The 17,734-nt window shown below is 37.0% G+C and overlaps 1 protein-coding gene across 1 annotated transcript in view; it reads right to left on the reverse strand.

Moving 5' to 3' along the window:
• Positions 1–17,734, reverse strand: part of KCNT2 (potassium channel, subfamily T, member 2) — a 154,945-nt gene that overhangs the window by 13,248 nt on the left and 123,963 nt on the right. The window contains exons 23-26 of the mRNA XM_010566383.1: positions 14,092–14,203; positions 6,747–6,848; positions 3,804–3,887; positions 2,310–2,438 (exon numbers count right to left, since the gene is read on the reverse strand). Coding sequence (XP_010564685.1) covers positions 2,310–2,438; positions 3,804–3,887; positions 6,747–6,848; positions 14,092–14,203 — 427 coding nt within the window. The remainder of the gene's footprint in view (positions 1–2,309; positions 2,439–3,803; positions 3,888–6,746; positions 6,849–14,091; positions 14,204–17,734) is intronic.

Genomic DNA, 17,734 nt, shown 5'->3' on the forward strand with positions numbered 1-17,734 from the left:
TCTCATCCAACAATATTTTAAAGTTGGTTTTGGCTTAATATATTGAAAAGCTAAAATGATAGCCCATGCTAATATTATTTTATTAGTGAAATTAGTCAAAAATTCCTGTAACTTCAGCAGAAACACTTTGCAGAAAAATTACAGCTTTCAGCATCTCTGCGTTTGTAGGTATCTATCCATAAAGACCACAGACGCACAGCTAGATCTTGCTCTTTTGTATTCTGGAGAAGAGCTAGGTTAGGGAAGATTCCCTTGCCCCTTTCTAGAAGGGGAAGGGTTTCACAAATGCTCACCCACTGAATAAGAAACTGCTAAAGTATTTAAGTGTGAAAATACCACTGGGGGTCTGCATTCAGAGCCCTGAGCCTTTTAAAAGGACTAACAAATGCTTTCACTTAACTTAAAGACAGTGCCACACTTCCATATTAGTCCAGTACCTGACAATTTGAAAACTTAAGGAGGTTTCCCTGCCCTCCGCTGCGCCAGTCCCCCCTTCTTCCTCTACCTGATTTAACTAAAACTCTTCATGAGATTACCTGTGAAAGCTGGTAGGAACTAACAGTAGAACTCCTCTTGTCTATTGGATAGTGGCTGGTTTCAGTATCCGAATGTTTTAAGAAACTGCTTCTTTGTAAAAGATAATCACTATCTTAAACTAAATCTGGGCCTGGTCTGATCAAGTATTCAAGCACTTGAGTAGCTGCATGTATACAGGCTCCAAAGGTTCCCAATGTGATGGTAAAATTTTAAGTTTAGAGTTAAGTGACTGATGGTCCTAAACCTTGTTTTCAGAAAAACATTTGAAAGATCTTTAATTTATCAGTTAAGCTTGCCTCAGAAGACTTATGAGTGTGTATGCTTATCCCCCGTCCCCCTGTCAAAACAAAAATTTCAGGTAGAGGAGTGTTACTCTTATAGTTACCCTTCCCCTGTACAGATGCTGTTTGCCAGTCAGCCTGTATGTTTGAAAGCATGTGAAAATGCAGAAAGGAAAAAAATAGGTCACTAGAATGCACTCTTCACAATATGTTGCATGCTCACAGTTCATCTGTCCTTGATTCTGTTTTTTGGACCTGAAGTTAAATAGCCAGCTGTGAATGTAAGAATAAAGCATTGCCATGAATTTTATCTCGCTTATCCTTATTTAATGAATTCTTAAAATCTGGCATGTCCTCTGTTTTGTTGAAAGCTATGACATGCTTTTTTTCATATTAGCACTGATGCTGCCTCTATTCTTCTCCAAGGAATGATTTTGATGGCTTATGTTAAAGCTGCTATATTTTAAAAAAATCAGCTGACGTTATTGCAGTGGCACAATCCACTGGCTAAGCTGTAAAAGCCACCTGTGGAGATATTGGTGGTCCACAAAGAGAGACACTAGTGAACTTGGTGGAATCTTGCATAGCTTTTTGTAACCCTTATTTTTAAATTAACTTTAACTGAATGTTTGTACTTCCTTCAAGATAAATCTTGCATTTAAGCATTACATGGCTTAATGTTTTATAACATTTTTCTGAAATGTGGAAGAGAAAATTCAAATTGGCTGTCTTGGAAATCAGTAAACTGAGTATTTCGGAAGAAAGGAGGAAGTTGTTCATTTTGCATTTTAGAGCTGCATTTGAGCCATGGTTTAATGAGATGGCAGTATTAATGGTCACATAAACAAATGGCTTATACATGACAAAAATGAAAGCTGCACAAACAAAAAAGTATGTTAAATAGGAAAAAGTATTTTTGTCATTATATATAGGGAGAAATGTATACATTTATATGGCAGACATAAATCTAAAAAAACAATTACCACTGTTTGACAGCTAAATTTAGAGAAATCCCACAATACTTTTAATAACACTAATTTATTCTCTTGTTGCTCATTTCTAGTTAGAAATTCATGTGCATACTGAAATGCCACCTCCTTTGAGATATAGTGTTGACATTCTTGTCACACCTGATACAGGACCTGGTCATACAGCTTGTTATGGATACTGCCATTAGTCACCACATGCAAGTTCAGACTAGAGCAAACTATCCTAGCCTGTTCTGTCTGCACGTGAGCTGTCCCCTGTTTACAATCAGTCAGTTCTCTGTAGGCCAGCACAGGAATAAAAGTCAGTATGTAGACTGGCTCTGGGTATTCATGAAGTCTGGGGCTAAATATGAGCCCTGAGTTAATGTGACCATATAGTATATGTCAGCAGAGGGACACCTTCAGTGGGTTATTGGAATTGTGGCTCCCATTCTTATGAGGACCAAAGAATGTTGTATACCCTGTAATCAACCCCCCCAGAAAGTATAGTAAACTGACATACCTCGGATGTTGTAAGCTTTTGGGATTCTGTCCTATAGACTCCAATTGGAATGTCTCCTGTAGAAGAACAAAGTTTCTGATATAGTCTGGCATACGTCCTAATCCATAGATCCTCTTCTGTGATTTTCATCTGAACAAATAATAATAGGAAGGAGGACTTTTAACTCTTGAGGGCTTATCACTTGTTCACTATACTACTCTTGAAAAAATTTTAAAACTAAACACTAGCTGGTAATGATCATATTGTGGAGCAAAGGTGCAATACTACAACAAATCTGGAACTTCTACTGAGTTTGTAGACACTGTTTCTTTTGGTCTGTTTGGGAGCCGTTGCAGTGCAAATGGTTTAGTCCTACGAAATTACTTCTGTTCTTATTTTAAAATTACTTAAAAACTAATATGGCATCCTTCATCCAGTGTTTGTATCTGGCTAAAATAGCAAAGAATGAACTAAATTTGGGAAGCAGTAAGAAACTGGTAATGGACAGACCAAAGAACACATGAGTATTTTGAATGCAGCCAGAAACATGTTTACTAGACTGCAGGCTAAATATCTGGGGAGAAGCACAGAGGGAAAGTAATACACTAAGCATAAATGGCATAAGAAAGTCTTATATTAATCTCAAGTATTCCATTACTATTACGCTAACTTTATTTCAAGATATGTGACCCCTTTTCAGAGATTCAACTGTCTTGCATTCACTGTAACAAAGCTTAATGATTGACCAATGAATCCATAATTGGTTTTTATTTAAACAGCTTTCTTAAACCATCATTAATAACTTCCTTTCTGAGAACAACATCCTGCAATTCTTTACAGCTCCCCAGAAAGCAACTGGTAAATAATTCGACTTCTATTGATCTGTTTGCCACCTGGGGTGTGATGGGTGTGGGAGAAAACAGAAAGGTAGGGTTTTAATTTTAATAAAAAATAAATTTATTGGTTTATTTTTTATGTGTGTGTATAAACATATAAAAATAGATACAAAAAAATAAATTCTGCATTGCGGAATATTGACATACATAATAACAAGATGACTTTTGAACTTTGACACCTAAACTTAAGTCATTTAATATATCTTATCTTTATGTAAAATCCAGTTCTGCCCTTTATTGCCTATGACAGAAATGGGTGTTGTGAAACAGCATTGTGTGTAAGTGCTAGCCAGGCCATACAGTATAGGTAGTGCCATTGCTATTTCATATAAAAAATACTTTTCCTGTTTTTCCTATTTTCCTTTGTGCTCTATAGAATGTATTGTGTTTTCTTGGCGGGGGGGGGTGGTTGTTTTTTGCTTTGGAAGTAACTAAAAATGGGTATGTTTTCTATTTAATTTTCTTGTCTTCTCCCATGGTGAAAAAGGAAACAGATGGCCTTTCTTGGACTTTCACAAAAGGAAATGCTACACAAAGAAAGTAGGGGTATTTTGCAGACAGTACAGAATCTTCTCTGGTACTCTGTAATAATTTATTATTTTTTTTTAAAATAACTTACAGAACAAAGAAACCCAGATCCTGGCGTGGTATCAAGTCCCAGCAGAAGTCTTGTGATAGAAATCATATAATCTTTCACAAATGACTGCAAGATTTTTAACAGGAGAGATAGAAAAGAAAGAAAAAAGCTTTAGCGAACAGATGAGCAGGTAACCATTAGCACCATGTGTGAATTTCAGAGAAATTGTACATCTGTGTTTACAATCAATCTCTACCTTTTAAATATCTTAATCACTGTAGAAATAGCCATCCCTTTCTTTGTGCTGAAACTACTTACATAAAATCAGTTTTCTTATTTGGTTCTGCATATGCATGCAATGTACGTACAGGATTCAAAGAAGCCAAGGCATAATATGGCAGCATGAAAGCAAAGATGAATGTAGATATAAGATCAATGGAAGTAAGATGTTAGCCTTATTAGGTGTGAAATTATAATAATGAACTCTTCTGTGCAAAAGAAATGCTGTCATATGTTAGATGGGGCTGCAGTACTGAGTAGTGGGTAATACTAAGGTGAGACTGCTATTATTTTAATTCAAATGAGTCATTTGCTTTTGCCAATCTGTCTGGGGTTTTTTAAGGGTTAACCTGCCTTATCTCAGGTCAGGCTTGTTGCTCTGCTAATAGAAGTGCTTTGCTGATTGGTTAAAAGGTAGAAATTAAGCTAAATGTAGGCTAAGACTGGGAACACACATTAGGTCAGCTAAAATCACAAATATTTCTCCTCCATATGAGTTGGGCTGCTGGCATCAGAGGGCCATGTGGGTGCTCTGCTAACTGTGGTAGAGCTGTTCATTGCCACTTCTTCTTAGGTGTAGTAGGGCAGCATTGAAGGCAGGCTATCTATCTTTGTTGGAACATAACTTGCAATTTTGGCTTAATGCAAATATGGAGCTAGCAAATAGCTTTTAATAAAGAAATACCTTACAAATGTGTTATATAATTCCTTTAGAGTTATAGCATCTGAGTTTGTTTAAACTCAGAAGCTAGGCAGATGTAATTTGATACATAGTAATTCAATGATTTTAATTTTTGTACTGGTAATCTTCCAGTTGTGATGGGCCAAATGCCAGTGAGCACCTTCTTGAAAAGAAAAAAATTTTTTGTAACCTTCACTGATTTGTTATCTTTGCTGCATCATGTATCCTGTGGAATTACTAGAATCCCAAGTGTATTCACAAGGATTTGCTGTATCAAGTTTTCATTTTTCAGTCAGTACCCTAAAGATAATTCAAAGGCTCTTCTTTTGGTCTAGAACAGGAAGCACCAGATGAACCCCGCTGTTTCCCATGTCATTTACTTTGTTCCTTATATGCAGAAGAAAAAGATGTACAGAAAAGGATGGGACCATGAAAAAGAACAGAGAGAACTTGCTGTCATAGTATTTGTAACTTGGAATAAGAAAGATAATTTTAGAAAAATGACAGTTCACCTGAGCTGTAGGAGTTCAAAGAAAGAATGGGCGGAATTTGAGTGAGTGTGTGGGGTTTATTTTTGTTTTAAACACTTTCTGGTGAATGGTTTTACTCTGTCAAGGCATAGCATGACTGATTGTGTCTAGGAGCAAATATAAAATATTCAAGTTACTTATGTGCTGGCAAGAGTTGTTGATGATGACAGATCTGTTTCTATATAGGTGTTTTAATCTACTTTTTAAAAAAAATTTGCTATATGTGATGTTAATATTCTGGGACATGATTAAAAATGTGTTTTATAATCAAATACATTTATTTCTAAAATATATAGAATTTGATAAATGGCTTTACATCTGTTGGCTTATCTGCTTTTGGTACCTGTCCATATACATGACAGTTTTCTGTATTAATGAATTTTTGAGAAAAGCTTAGCTCTAGGAATTTTTCTATTATATTGAACTTGCCTTCAGGGAATTTATTTGGAAGTAGAATTGAGGTGAAAGGACACCTTTCATGCACCAAATTACCAAATAAACTAATTTCCCTGAAAGAACGTTTAGCACCTGAATACAAAAGCATCCATAGGCTACTTCCAGGTATAGGCAAAGTAGGTAGCTGCTTAGGTGAGCAGACTGCATGGGCCATGGTGGTGTTGCTGCTTATTCTGCGTAACTTGATCCTTGAAGGCTAGTGCTGGGGGCTGCTGTTTGGGCATCCCGATGCATCAGGGTGTGCAGAAAGGTGGTCGTTGCCAAAGAGCAAGGGCAGTATTCTCTTTTTCTACCCTGAAACCAGGAACTATTACCTTCATTTGTCCTGACCCTATATTTTCTGATATATTATTTCTTCAGCTGTCTAAGGCTGTTGCCCTTCCCTTATCCCCACTGACTGTCATAATTTCTTTTTGCATGAGGAGCTCTGTCCTGGATTCTTGGGCAAGAAAGTTCAGTGCTGCCTTTTCTTCCCCCACTGTCTCTTTGTTACCACTGTGTATATTTCTTGTTAGGGCCAGAATGGGTTACTTTAAGATATGATGACTAGTCGCCTGGAGGTCTAGTCGACATGAGTAAGAGGACAGCACACAATGAAGTAATTGAGGCTTCTATCAGCAAATGCAGATGACTGATAAATTACTCACAGAATTCTGTTGATTTTCATGGTTAGAGACACTACTTTGTGGGAATGGGCACTGCCTTTTTGTTGCAGAGTACAAGCATTATTAGTCTATATGATCAGTATTTTATGTAGGCCTTATCAAAACTATCCCGCTTATTTGACTGTAGAGAGGTTCACAAACAGCATTACACTGTTAAACAACAGAATTCGTGCAAGGACAGGACGATTTGGGGGTGGATAACTGCGCTAGTACTGGGCATGCTCCATTATCTTTTGCCTTTGTTCCTGGTACAGACACGCGCTTTAATGGCTTACATGTAGGAAAACAGGGTCATTTAACAATTAAGTACAATAAAATAGGTGGTAACAATGGATGTCTGTGTTAAGAGAAGTCACATTATTGTTCATTGTACCTGATAAAGCAGTGTATCCAACATACTGATGCTGAAAACCCTGCCAGCAGCGAAGGGCAGTCGAAACATAAATGCCAGATTAGATCCCTTCTCCCGCTCTTTCTGTTAAGGAATTAAAAAATAGAAAATACTTTTAGTGCTGGTTTTGGAAGGACTATAATAAAAACATCAAGTTGACATTACCTTGAAAAAGGTCAAAAGTGTAAAATTCTTTTACTCTGAATATAGTTTCTTTCTGCAAATATGTAGCATCTTTGTTCAGTGCTGACAGTTTTTCAGGTTGAAACTTTTTGTTTAACGCATATGTTGTTTCAATTGTCGCATCTCAAATTGCATGGGCACATTCTACAAGATCATTTTAAAAATGATTGAGGTATTTGGCTGTACTTAGAGCAAAGCTCTTGTTATTCCTGCTCCAATTCCTTGGTGTTGACAGTGGACTCTCATTCAGGTCCAGAAAGGCTACCAGGAACAGGAACGTGAAACATGAACAGAATCTGATGCAAAGGAAAGAAATGGTATTTCAGTGACTGTGAGGATGTGAGACAAGATCAGACATGGACTGGGGTATAAACTTCTTGCTCTGATGCTTCTGGGGAAGGGATGCAGAAAAACAACTATAGTTATGCCTTCTTCTTATCACATCTTGCTTGCAGAGGAATCGTACCATAACATGCCTCCTATTCCTTCAGTTATCAGAGAGCAAAACTACAGGTTGGAAGTGATTTTCTTACTTTAAGAAGAGAGGAAGTATCAAGCTTTCAGTTCAGAGATATCATGAGGAATAGGATGTGTTCTCAAAGTACAGAAATGTTACATGTCTTTGAATTGAGACACATCCACCACATATACACAGTAGTACATGCTGGGGACTGCCTGGCTGGCAAGCAGCTTGGCGGAAAAGGCCCTGAGGATCCTGGTGGACACCAAGTTGAACATAAGCCAGCAATGTGCCTTTGTGGTGAAGAAGGCTAATGGTGTCCTGGGATGCATTAGGAGGAATGCTGCCAGCAGGTCACGGAAGGTGATCCTTCCCCACTACTCAGCACTAGTAAGGCCATATCTGGAGTGCTGTGTCCAGTTCTGGGCTCCCCAGTACAAGGAGAGATGGAGCTACTGGAGGTAGTCCAGAAAAGCACCACTAAGATGATCAAGGGACCGGAGCACCTCTCTTATAAGGAAAGGCTGAGAGAGAGCTGGGACTGTTTAACCCAGAGAACAGTAGGCTCAGCGGGGATCTCATCAATGTGTATAAATACCTGAAGTGAGGGTGCAGAGAACACAGTGCCACCAGGCTCTCTTCAGTGGTGCCCAGTGCCAGGACAAGAGGCAACGGGAACCGGCTGAAACACAGTCGGTTACTTCTGAAGGTCAGGAAACACATTTTTACTGTGAGAGTAACAAAGCACTGGCACAGGTTGCCCAGGGAGGTTGTGGACTCTCCCTCTTTGGAGATAATTAAAAGCCCTCTGGCCATCATCCTGGACAACTGGTTCTAGGTGGCCCTGCTTGAGCAGGGGCCTTAGGCAAGATGACCTCCAGATTGTACCTGTTGATTTCTGTGGTTTCATATGAGTGGAGTTGAAAAAGATGTCACACAAAAAGAACTTCCTCTCCCGATAAAAATACACAGCAAATAACTTTAGAATATGCTATTAACCTTTCCTTCATAAAATGTCACCTCTGTCAATCTCTTCAGATTAAAGGTGTTTCAAAATTTTTAAGGAAATAAAATAAAATTATTTCTGGTTTTTCTATTCCAAACATTCTCTATGTTCTGAACAAATACTACTGGCTTGTATTAGTTTCTTCTCCATGAGAAATGCATACATATACACTCATGCTCTCACACATATGTGTGCTTTGATGGCTGAGTGGCAAAGCAGTGTTTCTAACAAGTTGTGTACTTCTGACAGTTGAAGAAGAAAGCAGTCTAACTGTACAAAAACCACTTTCACCTAGATAAGCATACCATCGTGCTTACTAGTGTAAGCCACAGAAACAAGAACTTTTGTATTACTTTTGTAGTTCGATCTCTTATATTCGAGTGCTTTTCTGTTAGTGCAGTCAAAGTAGAAGATATTTTTCTTCAATTGCTATTGAGAATAAAAACTTGTGCGTGAATTATGGAAAAAAATGCTAAGATTTGTTGTACAAATACTTCAAAATTAAAACTACATGCATATTATAACATATGTTGCATTAACTCCTTTTAGGTTCATGCCATAAAATATTTCATAGGGAACTGTCTGTGAAGTGACTATCCTCCTATTATGTGACTCAGGTATTACATTTATCTTTCCGTCTGTTTAGAGAAATTTGCAGCAGATTCTGATTTTCTGCCAAGAAAGGGGGGATAAAGCAAGAGATATCTGGGGAATAATTTGATTCTTATCCAAAATCCTGATGATAAATATAAGGATGCTCCTATTTGCTTTATTTTAAAATGGAAGCTTAGAAATTTATTCTCCCCCTTTATTTTAATTTTCTTGTACTGTTTCCTTCCATCTCTTATTACAGGCTTGCTTTTTCTTTATTCTTGCTTAAAAGAGGTTTGTGAGAAATACAGTTTTTACTCGGGCACTTTGCATTGAGTTTTGCTTTATTACTTTGCAGACTCACTTGCTTCCCAGAGAATACGGTGGATGCAGAAGCCAGAAATGTGCCAGAACGTCCCAAGAGTTTTATTTCATAAGTGTGATGCCCAGCAGCTCATTCCCTGACACTTTTTTGAATTAATGAGGAAGGGGATATAAGTACTTAAAGAAAATCATACATAATTTCTAGGAACATAAATAAAAGATTATGGCATGAGTGCGTGCTGTAGAACTTCACTTATATAGATGACATTTTAAGACACAGCTATTAATAGATGGAGATCTTTACTTCATCCTCTGTCTTCCTATGTTTGTGGCTTTGCTCAAGTCACGAAGTTCAGAATTTTTACTGCTTTCTAAGTAATAACAGGCATACACTTGTGGTTTTGAGAAGTTCTTAGCATGTGCTTCCTCCATATAGGCCACTTAATTTGAAGTTAATTATTTCCTTTTGGGTTTGCATATTGTCAGAATAACAGAAAATATCTGCCCAGAAGGTCAAGTTCATAAGCTTTTCAATTTATTTCCTTCTTTTCAGCCTCCATTTATATTTCCATCAACCCCTTTTTAGGGTTCTTTATCATGGTTTTATCTTTTTACAATTTCTAAGCAAATACCTATTCCTTCATAACAGTTAATTTTATGATACCAGTAACAAAGTACAAACGCCAAACCAACCTGAAGCCCTCTTTTGGCTACTCTGTCAGTGGTTGAAAGAGATCTAGGGCCCATCTTGATTTAATATATTCTCCTCTGATATAGACAGTAATACGGGAACTGCCGTGATAGGCTGTAACTGTTGTGCACAAACAATGCAAAGTTGCTTTAATGAACATACAAGGATATGGGGGGGTGGGGCTAGGGGTCATGCAAGAACATATAAAGGTGACAGAGGTAGTGGCTTATTACAGGGAACAGTCAGTGCACTGTTAGTTTTTGGTGAATGTCGGTTGTTGCCAATGTCAGATGTAATACTGATCAGAAATCTGGGCATGGAAACATCTTTACAGTACCTTTGTTGATATAAGGGATTTTGGATCAGTAACGCCACCTTGTCCTCGGTTCAGCAGGGAAAGAGTTAATTTTCACAGGAACCTGGGAGAAGGCACAGCAGGGACAGCTGACCTGAACTAGCCAAGGAGCTACTCCATACCATGTGCCATCATGCTCAGTATATAAATGGGGAGCCGGCTGGGGGGGACTCTCGGGTCTTTCGGTGGGGGAAGTGGCGGAGCGTCGAGTTCCGGGTGGTGAGCAGTTGCACTGTGCATCACTCGTTTTGTATATTCTTTTATTACTACCGTTGTTGTTGTAACTTCTCTTCTTGTGTTGTCCCAGTAAATTGTCCTTAACTCAACCCTCAAGGTTCTGTGTTTGTTTTTTTTTTTTTTTCTTTTCTCCTTTCTCATTCTCCTCCCCATCCCACTGGAAGGAGGCTGGAGGAGTGAGCGAGCGGCTGCATGGTCCTTTGTTACCAGCTGGGCTGAAACCACAACACACCTCAACAGTTTATGATATTTTGGACTATGTGTTTTTAATTGTTTCTGTTCTGTCTTTTTGGCAAGAACGGATTAATTTTTCTGGTTTTGATCTGGAACAACTTTCTAAAAACCTGCCAGTTCAACAGCCAAATGTGTATGCTAATTATTTATACAGTTTTCAAATTGTAGGTGATCTAAATCATTAGAGATCCACCTAAAATAAAACTTTCACCAACTAAGAGGTACCAATCTATTTTTTATAACCCATATATCATTACTGCTTGCTATTACTTAATGTTACTTCAAATCTGCTTAAGACCTGAACAATATTAAAAACAAGCGGAGACAGCATGCCCTATCCTTAATTGAAGGTGAAAAAAGCAGCCTTGGCTTTCTGTGTATCACTGCAAATGTACTGGGCTGTCCCAGAGAGATTTCCGCTCACCTAACATGTATGCGCTTATACCTGTGGAAGATATAAAATCACAGCATTGATTTGGTTAAAAGATACAGGAGTTTGCACATATTTTAAAATGATCACTTAAGGGTTTATAATTGTTATTCTTCAGTTAACACCTGCAATATTTACTTGGAAAATTTGAAAACAAACAAACAAAAAACCAACACCAAAAAACCCCATAGAAAACTAAAGTGTGAATCTTATCCAAGACACTCTAAACCCTTTTTTTCAAGAAAGAGGGAGTGGTTACCTCATTTTTTTCTTATCTAAGAGAAATGGAGAACATAAGTTTAGACAACGGGTGTTTTGTTTCTCCTTTCCTCTGTTGTATAAGGGCCAGTGCTTTCTCCTACATCAGTGCTGTTTGTTTGGATTTATTTATCACTAAAATGAGGAAAGTTGCAGCTGCAACAGCAGATGGACTTCTGATTTTGTGTATCTTTCTTCTGCAGCCCATTAGGTTGAAAAGTCAACTTTGCATGTGTGTTTCAGTGCTACGTGAAGGCAACTTGCCTGACTTTTAGTCTTTCTGAAAATGAGGTGCTTAATGCAGAAATAACAATCAACTGTACGTTTGACTGCATTAGATAACTTTTACTTGAGTTTTTAATTGCCTTTCATTTTGCATGGGGGAGTTCTGAAACATCAAATGAACTACAGCACCACCTGTGAAGTGCTCCCTGCAAATGTTAAGATGAAATGAGTGTGAAATATCAACAGCAGGCAACTTCAACAGCAATGAAGAAAATGTTCTTTCTTTAAGATAATTTATCTACCTCTATTTCAGCATAGCATAGTTTGGATAGGAAGTTAATTAACTGTTCAGCTTCCAACCTGTATTCAAAAATTTACATTGGCACAATGAATTAATAAAGATAGGGAAGAAATTATGATATTTCTAATGATTTCCAGAACGTTTGCTGGAAAAATGAAGGAGCCTGTGTAAAGCAAGAAAGAGAACTGAGATAAAAATCCTGGTTTCACTGCATTGAAGTAGACAGGCTACGCCCACAGAGTATTCCAGAAGTAACTGTAGACACCACATACTGGGAGAGCTGTTACTATTCTTACTTCCCCTTATCACTAAAATGTATGGATTAAGGGAATATGTTTAAAAAAATGCTGTTGGTTATAGTACACAGTCTTGAAGGTACCATCCAGCTGTTGGGACTTGTTGCCCTGAATAAAATAGCAATGCATGACTCCAGCCAGTTCCAGCTTATTATTCCTGAATTTACCATTGAGGGAAGGAGTGCTAAAATGGAGGAATCACAGGTGCAAACCTTAATGGGTAGTGGGAGTGGCATAATCCAAATGAAGACGTGCCTCCTGCTGCAAACTGCTCCTCTCTTCGTTTAACAACTTCTGTCTAGCTTCCTCACAGTTCTGTTTTCTGTATTTATCAGAATACCACCTAAATAAGATTAAGCTTTCATTCTATTTCACCAAAGGTCAACAAATCACAAAAGATTACCCAGATATTTACATCTTGTGGTTGAAATGTAAGCATGATAGTCAACTGAGTAAAAGATTGACTTCTAATACTTATCCTATCTCATCTAGACAGGTTGAATTTTTGCAATTTTGATTACTTTGAAAGAAACTGGGAGCTGGCCTGTGAGGATAAGTTTCTATGAAAAGGCTGTTTTCCATTAAATACATATTAAAATTAACTATGTGAACATTATACAGTAAACAGTGAAATATCTGAATTCCAGTAAATATCTGAAATCCCCAAAATCTAGGAAATCTACTGTACAGCTAGGAAATGGAAATTATATGCTAATTCTGTATAATTATTTTAGCATGAATTCAAATTTGCGAAGATATGTAAGATATCTGAGGTGAAGAGATTGGGAAGCTACACGAGAGAATCTAGCAGTAATATCTAGATTGATAGCAAGGGGAAAGAGAGATGACTGGAGTGGAAGATCTTTGTCCATGAAGACTGGCACAGTGATATTATTTATCTTACTCTTATAAACTCAGAAAATGGCCTGAAAGATCACGAAGGCGATACTGTAAGTTTTGTGGATTGCAGAACTAGGTAGGTCAGATCACCAACAAAGATCTGTGAAAAAGAGGATCATCCTTGAATTAACCAAGTTAAACAGATGCACAGTGTTACTTCGTATGCTCCCTCTAACATTTTAGCAGTAGTATTTTGGACAAGCAAATTAAATTAAACGTATCTCCATACAGCCTCCCTGTTCTACAGCTTGAAAATGCCAACATGTGCACTGGAATGTATAAAATATGAAGGTTTTATCTAGCATTTAAGTAGTGTTACTCTCCTTATCGTCACTAGGACTGCCCTTTGACAGAGAACAATTGCTGCTCTCAGATTGTCACAGTAATGCAAATACCCCACACAGGTACATGGAAACGTATACAGAATATGTAATTATAGTGCCTTTAAAGTGAATTGGAATAAAAAATGCATTATAACAAAAGCTGTATATGTTTTAAGTGTTTAGTCAGTTAAAATATTTTCCACACTAATTGCCTGTGGCAGCCTCTTGGAAAACCATATTACCTCTAAATATTCAGTTATCCAAAAATATTTAATTTTCCTTGAGTAAATTGCACCAGAGGTTGGTGGATTAATATTATATTGTGATGGAACTCAAATCAAACTTCATTCTTAAATGAGGGTAGAATTTGGAAAAAATCATCTTTTACATTAGCTCTGCAACCATAAAATCATTTTACTGCTTCCACTTGTTTGAAAGCATTATTACAAAATCAGAAAAACTGTTAAAATTATAACATTTAAATTGGGGGTGAGGGGAGGCAAATCTCCTTACCTTTTCTAATTTGGATAGAGCAAGAGAATAGCAGTCTTTGGCTCTGAACTGCATGAATCTCATATTGGCTGGGTGAGTTAGTTCTGTGATAATGCTTAGGCTTGAGAACAACCTGTATTTTAAAAGAATGTAACAGTTACACCTCTAATTATAACAATTCACAAATGTAAGGCTCTACATAATGCTGTAGCTTGTGCTCATGTCCACGTTTTTAATGAAGTCCCTGAAACCTGTGGTGGTTTTTGGCACAATGAAATGCTGGTATAATAGCAGAAGAAACTACAAAACATTCTCTATAGAATTCACAGAGAAGCAAACATGCCTTCAAAGGTTGAGCTTACAAAGTATTTTAATGCTAGAAAGGAAACAATTTCATTACCAGAGATTTTATTTAATAATATCTAAAATGACACAAATCTGTAGGAAACAACAAAAAATGCAAAACTATACAGCCTGCACTTAGTACCTGGTTGCATGTAAACTACCATTTTATTAGAACTGGCTTAGGTACTCTTTCCATTTTTGAGTTCCATTTGTATGCTCTGTGTCCACAGACTGCACAACATAGATAAAAACTGACACTTCTTGGGAGTTGCTGAGAAAATGTATGATTATGTATACTTATGTTCTCCCTCTGAAATATTTACATACACAAAATATTTATAAGTTAACACTAATTCAGGCTTCCAATAACAAAAAACACTGAAGAAAGTTTAACTCTGATCTGGTTGAGTAACACAGATTTTCATGAAGCAGACTAAAGAGCCCCTCCCCAGCCCTCAGGGCTCTAAGAACTAGAAAGAAATGTGTCGTTTATGCTATGCAAATACTAAACAACTTGGAATAGAACTCAGATTATTATTTGAGTATTTCCTCTACAGATTAGTGTCAGAAAATGAGATGTGCATTTGTTATCTGTTCTGAATATTCTGAAAGTACTTATCTACATGTGACAATAGATACCTGAACATCATTAATGTGAGTTCTGTTTTATTCAGAAAGAAATCAAAGTGGTTTTCTTGAAAGGTGAATTTAGTAAGTTAAGTGTCAAATGGAATCCAATGTACTTTTTTGCAAGTCTTTACTCTTTTTCCCTCGTTTTTGTAGGAAGGAACTTCACTGAAATGGCAATTCAAGCAGACCCTAAATGTGGGGAAACGTATGTCAAAACTATCTGTTAGTACGTGTTAATGCCATCTTATTGCAATACAGTTTCCTAGGTCTATTGATGTCAAAACATAGACTGGTAATGATCACATGATCCCAAACATGTCCTGATGATATGATGGTAGAAATGCTAGCCATTCTTATGCTAGCAGTTGTCATCTCCCTGTGAATAACCAAATATTAAATGTGATCATATAAGGAAAAATTGACTTGGCAAACTGGGTGAGAATGTGAATCATTTAACAATGACCATTTGTGTGCACTAGTTTGAAAGGCATTGTGCACGCTCAGGAATTTCTGTAACTTTTTAGCTCTTACAGTCAGACTTTGATACAAACTCTGAGTCATGCAGTATCGTTATTAATACATGATAACCACGCTCTTGAGATGCAATTGTCTTTACTTGTATGCTGTGTTATAAAACCCTGCGAAGTGGTCATGAAAATTCAAAAAAATACTGATAATATCACACTTGTAGGTATGAACTTGTACTTAAGTAGCTTAACAAATGCGTTAAAGTTTTGAGGAAGGAGAATAAATGTCCTCTGCATTAATTCTGTAGCATAGAATTAAGCTTCTGCTGGCTGGAAATTTTCCTGTATTGTTGTATTAAAGGACAGGCATTCATATTGGAAAACTAACAATATAACATTCAGAACTAAGAGTAACAGGAAATTAAAAGCTCATCTAATGATAAAACACACACAACTTACAGGAAAAAATACAGGTTACTAGGTTTCTGTTAAAGATGGGTTTAGTTTATCACCAAGATATGAAAACTGATTTATATTAGGAAATCAGTTTCAAACCTGGTATTGGTAAAATTCATTTTTCATTTATGAGTGCCTTTTAGCAGAATTAGGGGAAATTACTTTCTAGGTAGTCAGGGCCAGATTGCTTCTTGCCCTGGGTGTAAGACACACTGCCCATAAGCTTTCAGCAGCAGAGCAGGCTACTTCTATGCAAAGATCCCTCTTTTCTGTCCCATTCTGGTATAAAAGGACTGGACAGGGTGGAGAAAGCTCTCATCAGCCTGATGGAAGACATGGGTTACTGTTGAACTGGTATTTGGGAATTAGACAAGCAAGAGATACAATAAGTTCTTTCCTGAACCAAAACGGTAAAACAATGTAATGCCACCATAACAACTCATTTGGTTTATCTATAAATTAGTGCTGACTGCTAGGTACCAGCTAAACTACTGAATTGTTAGGTGTACTGCTGTCAATAGGCTTCTTGCAGTATTTGAAGCATAGTCTTCAAGATGTTAGCTAATAATAACTTAAAAACAGGGCCTCCCAGACACAAACATTTAAACCCATTAATTAATAGAAAGCAAGAGTAAATATAAATACTCCTTCTAGTGTACAGACCTACTGCCTGAGGAAACCCACTACTTTTCTGAAATGGACTCATAACTGTCAATAGGGACTCAATGGCTGGCTTCATATTTCATACTAAAAAGTGAAAAGCACCTCTAGGGCACAGTCCAAACGGGTAATTTCTCCTTGTAGTTTTTAAATATGCTAACTTGTTCTTTCCCATCCAAAGTATTAAAGATTTCCTTTCTTAGTCAGTGTGACCATTTGAGTCACACTTCTTTACTCCTTTTAACTATAATTCAGATAAGCTAGTGTTGTGTCAGTTTTAATTGGTATGGAACAGTTTCTAGCCTTAAAGGTGCTAAACCAGCTAGCTGTAAGCGTTGTGCAAGACAACTGAATGATTATGTAGTAAGTTCTAGCTGGATACCTATGGTATGTATTGTACTACTATGGTGGTTTTGGTTGTGTTTTTTTCTTAGTATTTTTTACAAGGTAGAACACAAGTATGGGAAAAATCAACAGGTACTTTGTAAGTTTTATTTTTTATTCAACTCATTTTTCTGTTTTATATTTTGGGGTAAAATATCTTTCTGAAGAACTTAAGTGATGTATGTCAAAACCTCAGTGAGATACCCTAGCACAATATAGTTAAGAGTAGACTTGAATGATGCACAGATTAAGTTCAATTATAGTTTCTAAATTAAATTTAGGTGTGATTATGAAACACGCACCTGTGCTAGTTATCATGTACAAATTCAAAAACTCCAAGTTAGAAACAGACAGACTAATATTTCTCGTGCAACATAGATTTTGCTTCTTTTGAGCACACACAGAAATGCTAACAGCATTTAACTGTATTCTCACATGCGGTTGCATTAAAAAAAAAAATCTCCATTGAAATACTTGCATTTTAATGAGGTCAGTTTTCTAAAACACTTAGATTCAAAAGACTTTTACTATGCACCTCTCTGTGGTCTTACGTGGAAGGCCTGACACATAAAAGCGCAGCAATATTGAATGATACTGAATCCTCTAAGGAAGGACTTCATTTTGTCCAGGTCTTATTAAAATGAACAACAGGAAGTGCTAGGTTTAAGCCCCAAATCAGGGAGGCATTTCATACTTGACTGTATAGTGTGTTTTGTTTCATG

Source organism: Haliaeetus leucocephalus, unplaced genomic scaffold, assembly GCF_000737465.1.
Source record: "Haliaeetus leucocephalus isolate CR32 unplaced genomic scaffold, Haliaeetus_leucocephalus-4.0 Scaffold208, whole genome shotgun sequence".
Classification (NCBI taxonomy): Eukaryota; Metazoa; Chordata; class Aves; order Accipitriformes; family Accipitridae; genus Haliaeetus; species Haliaeetus leucocephalus.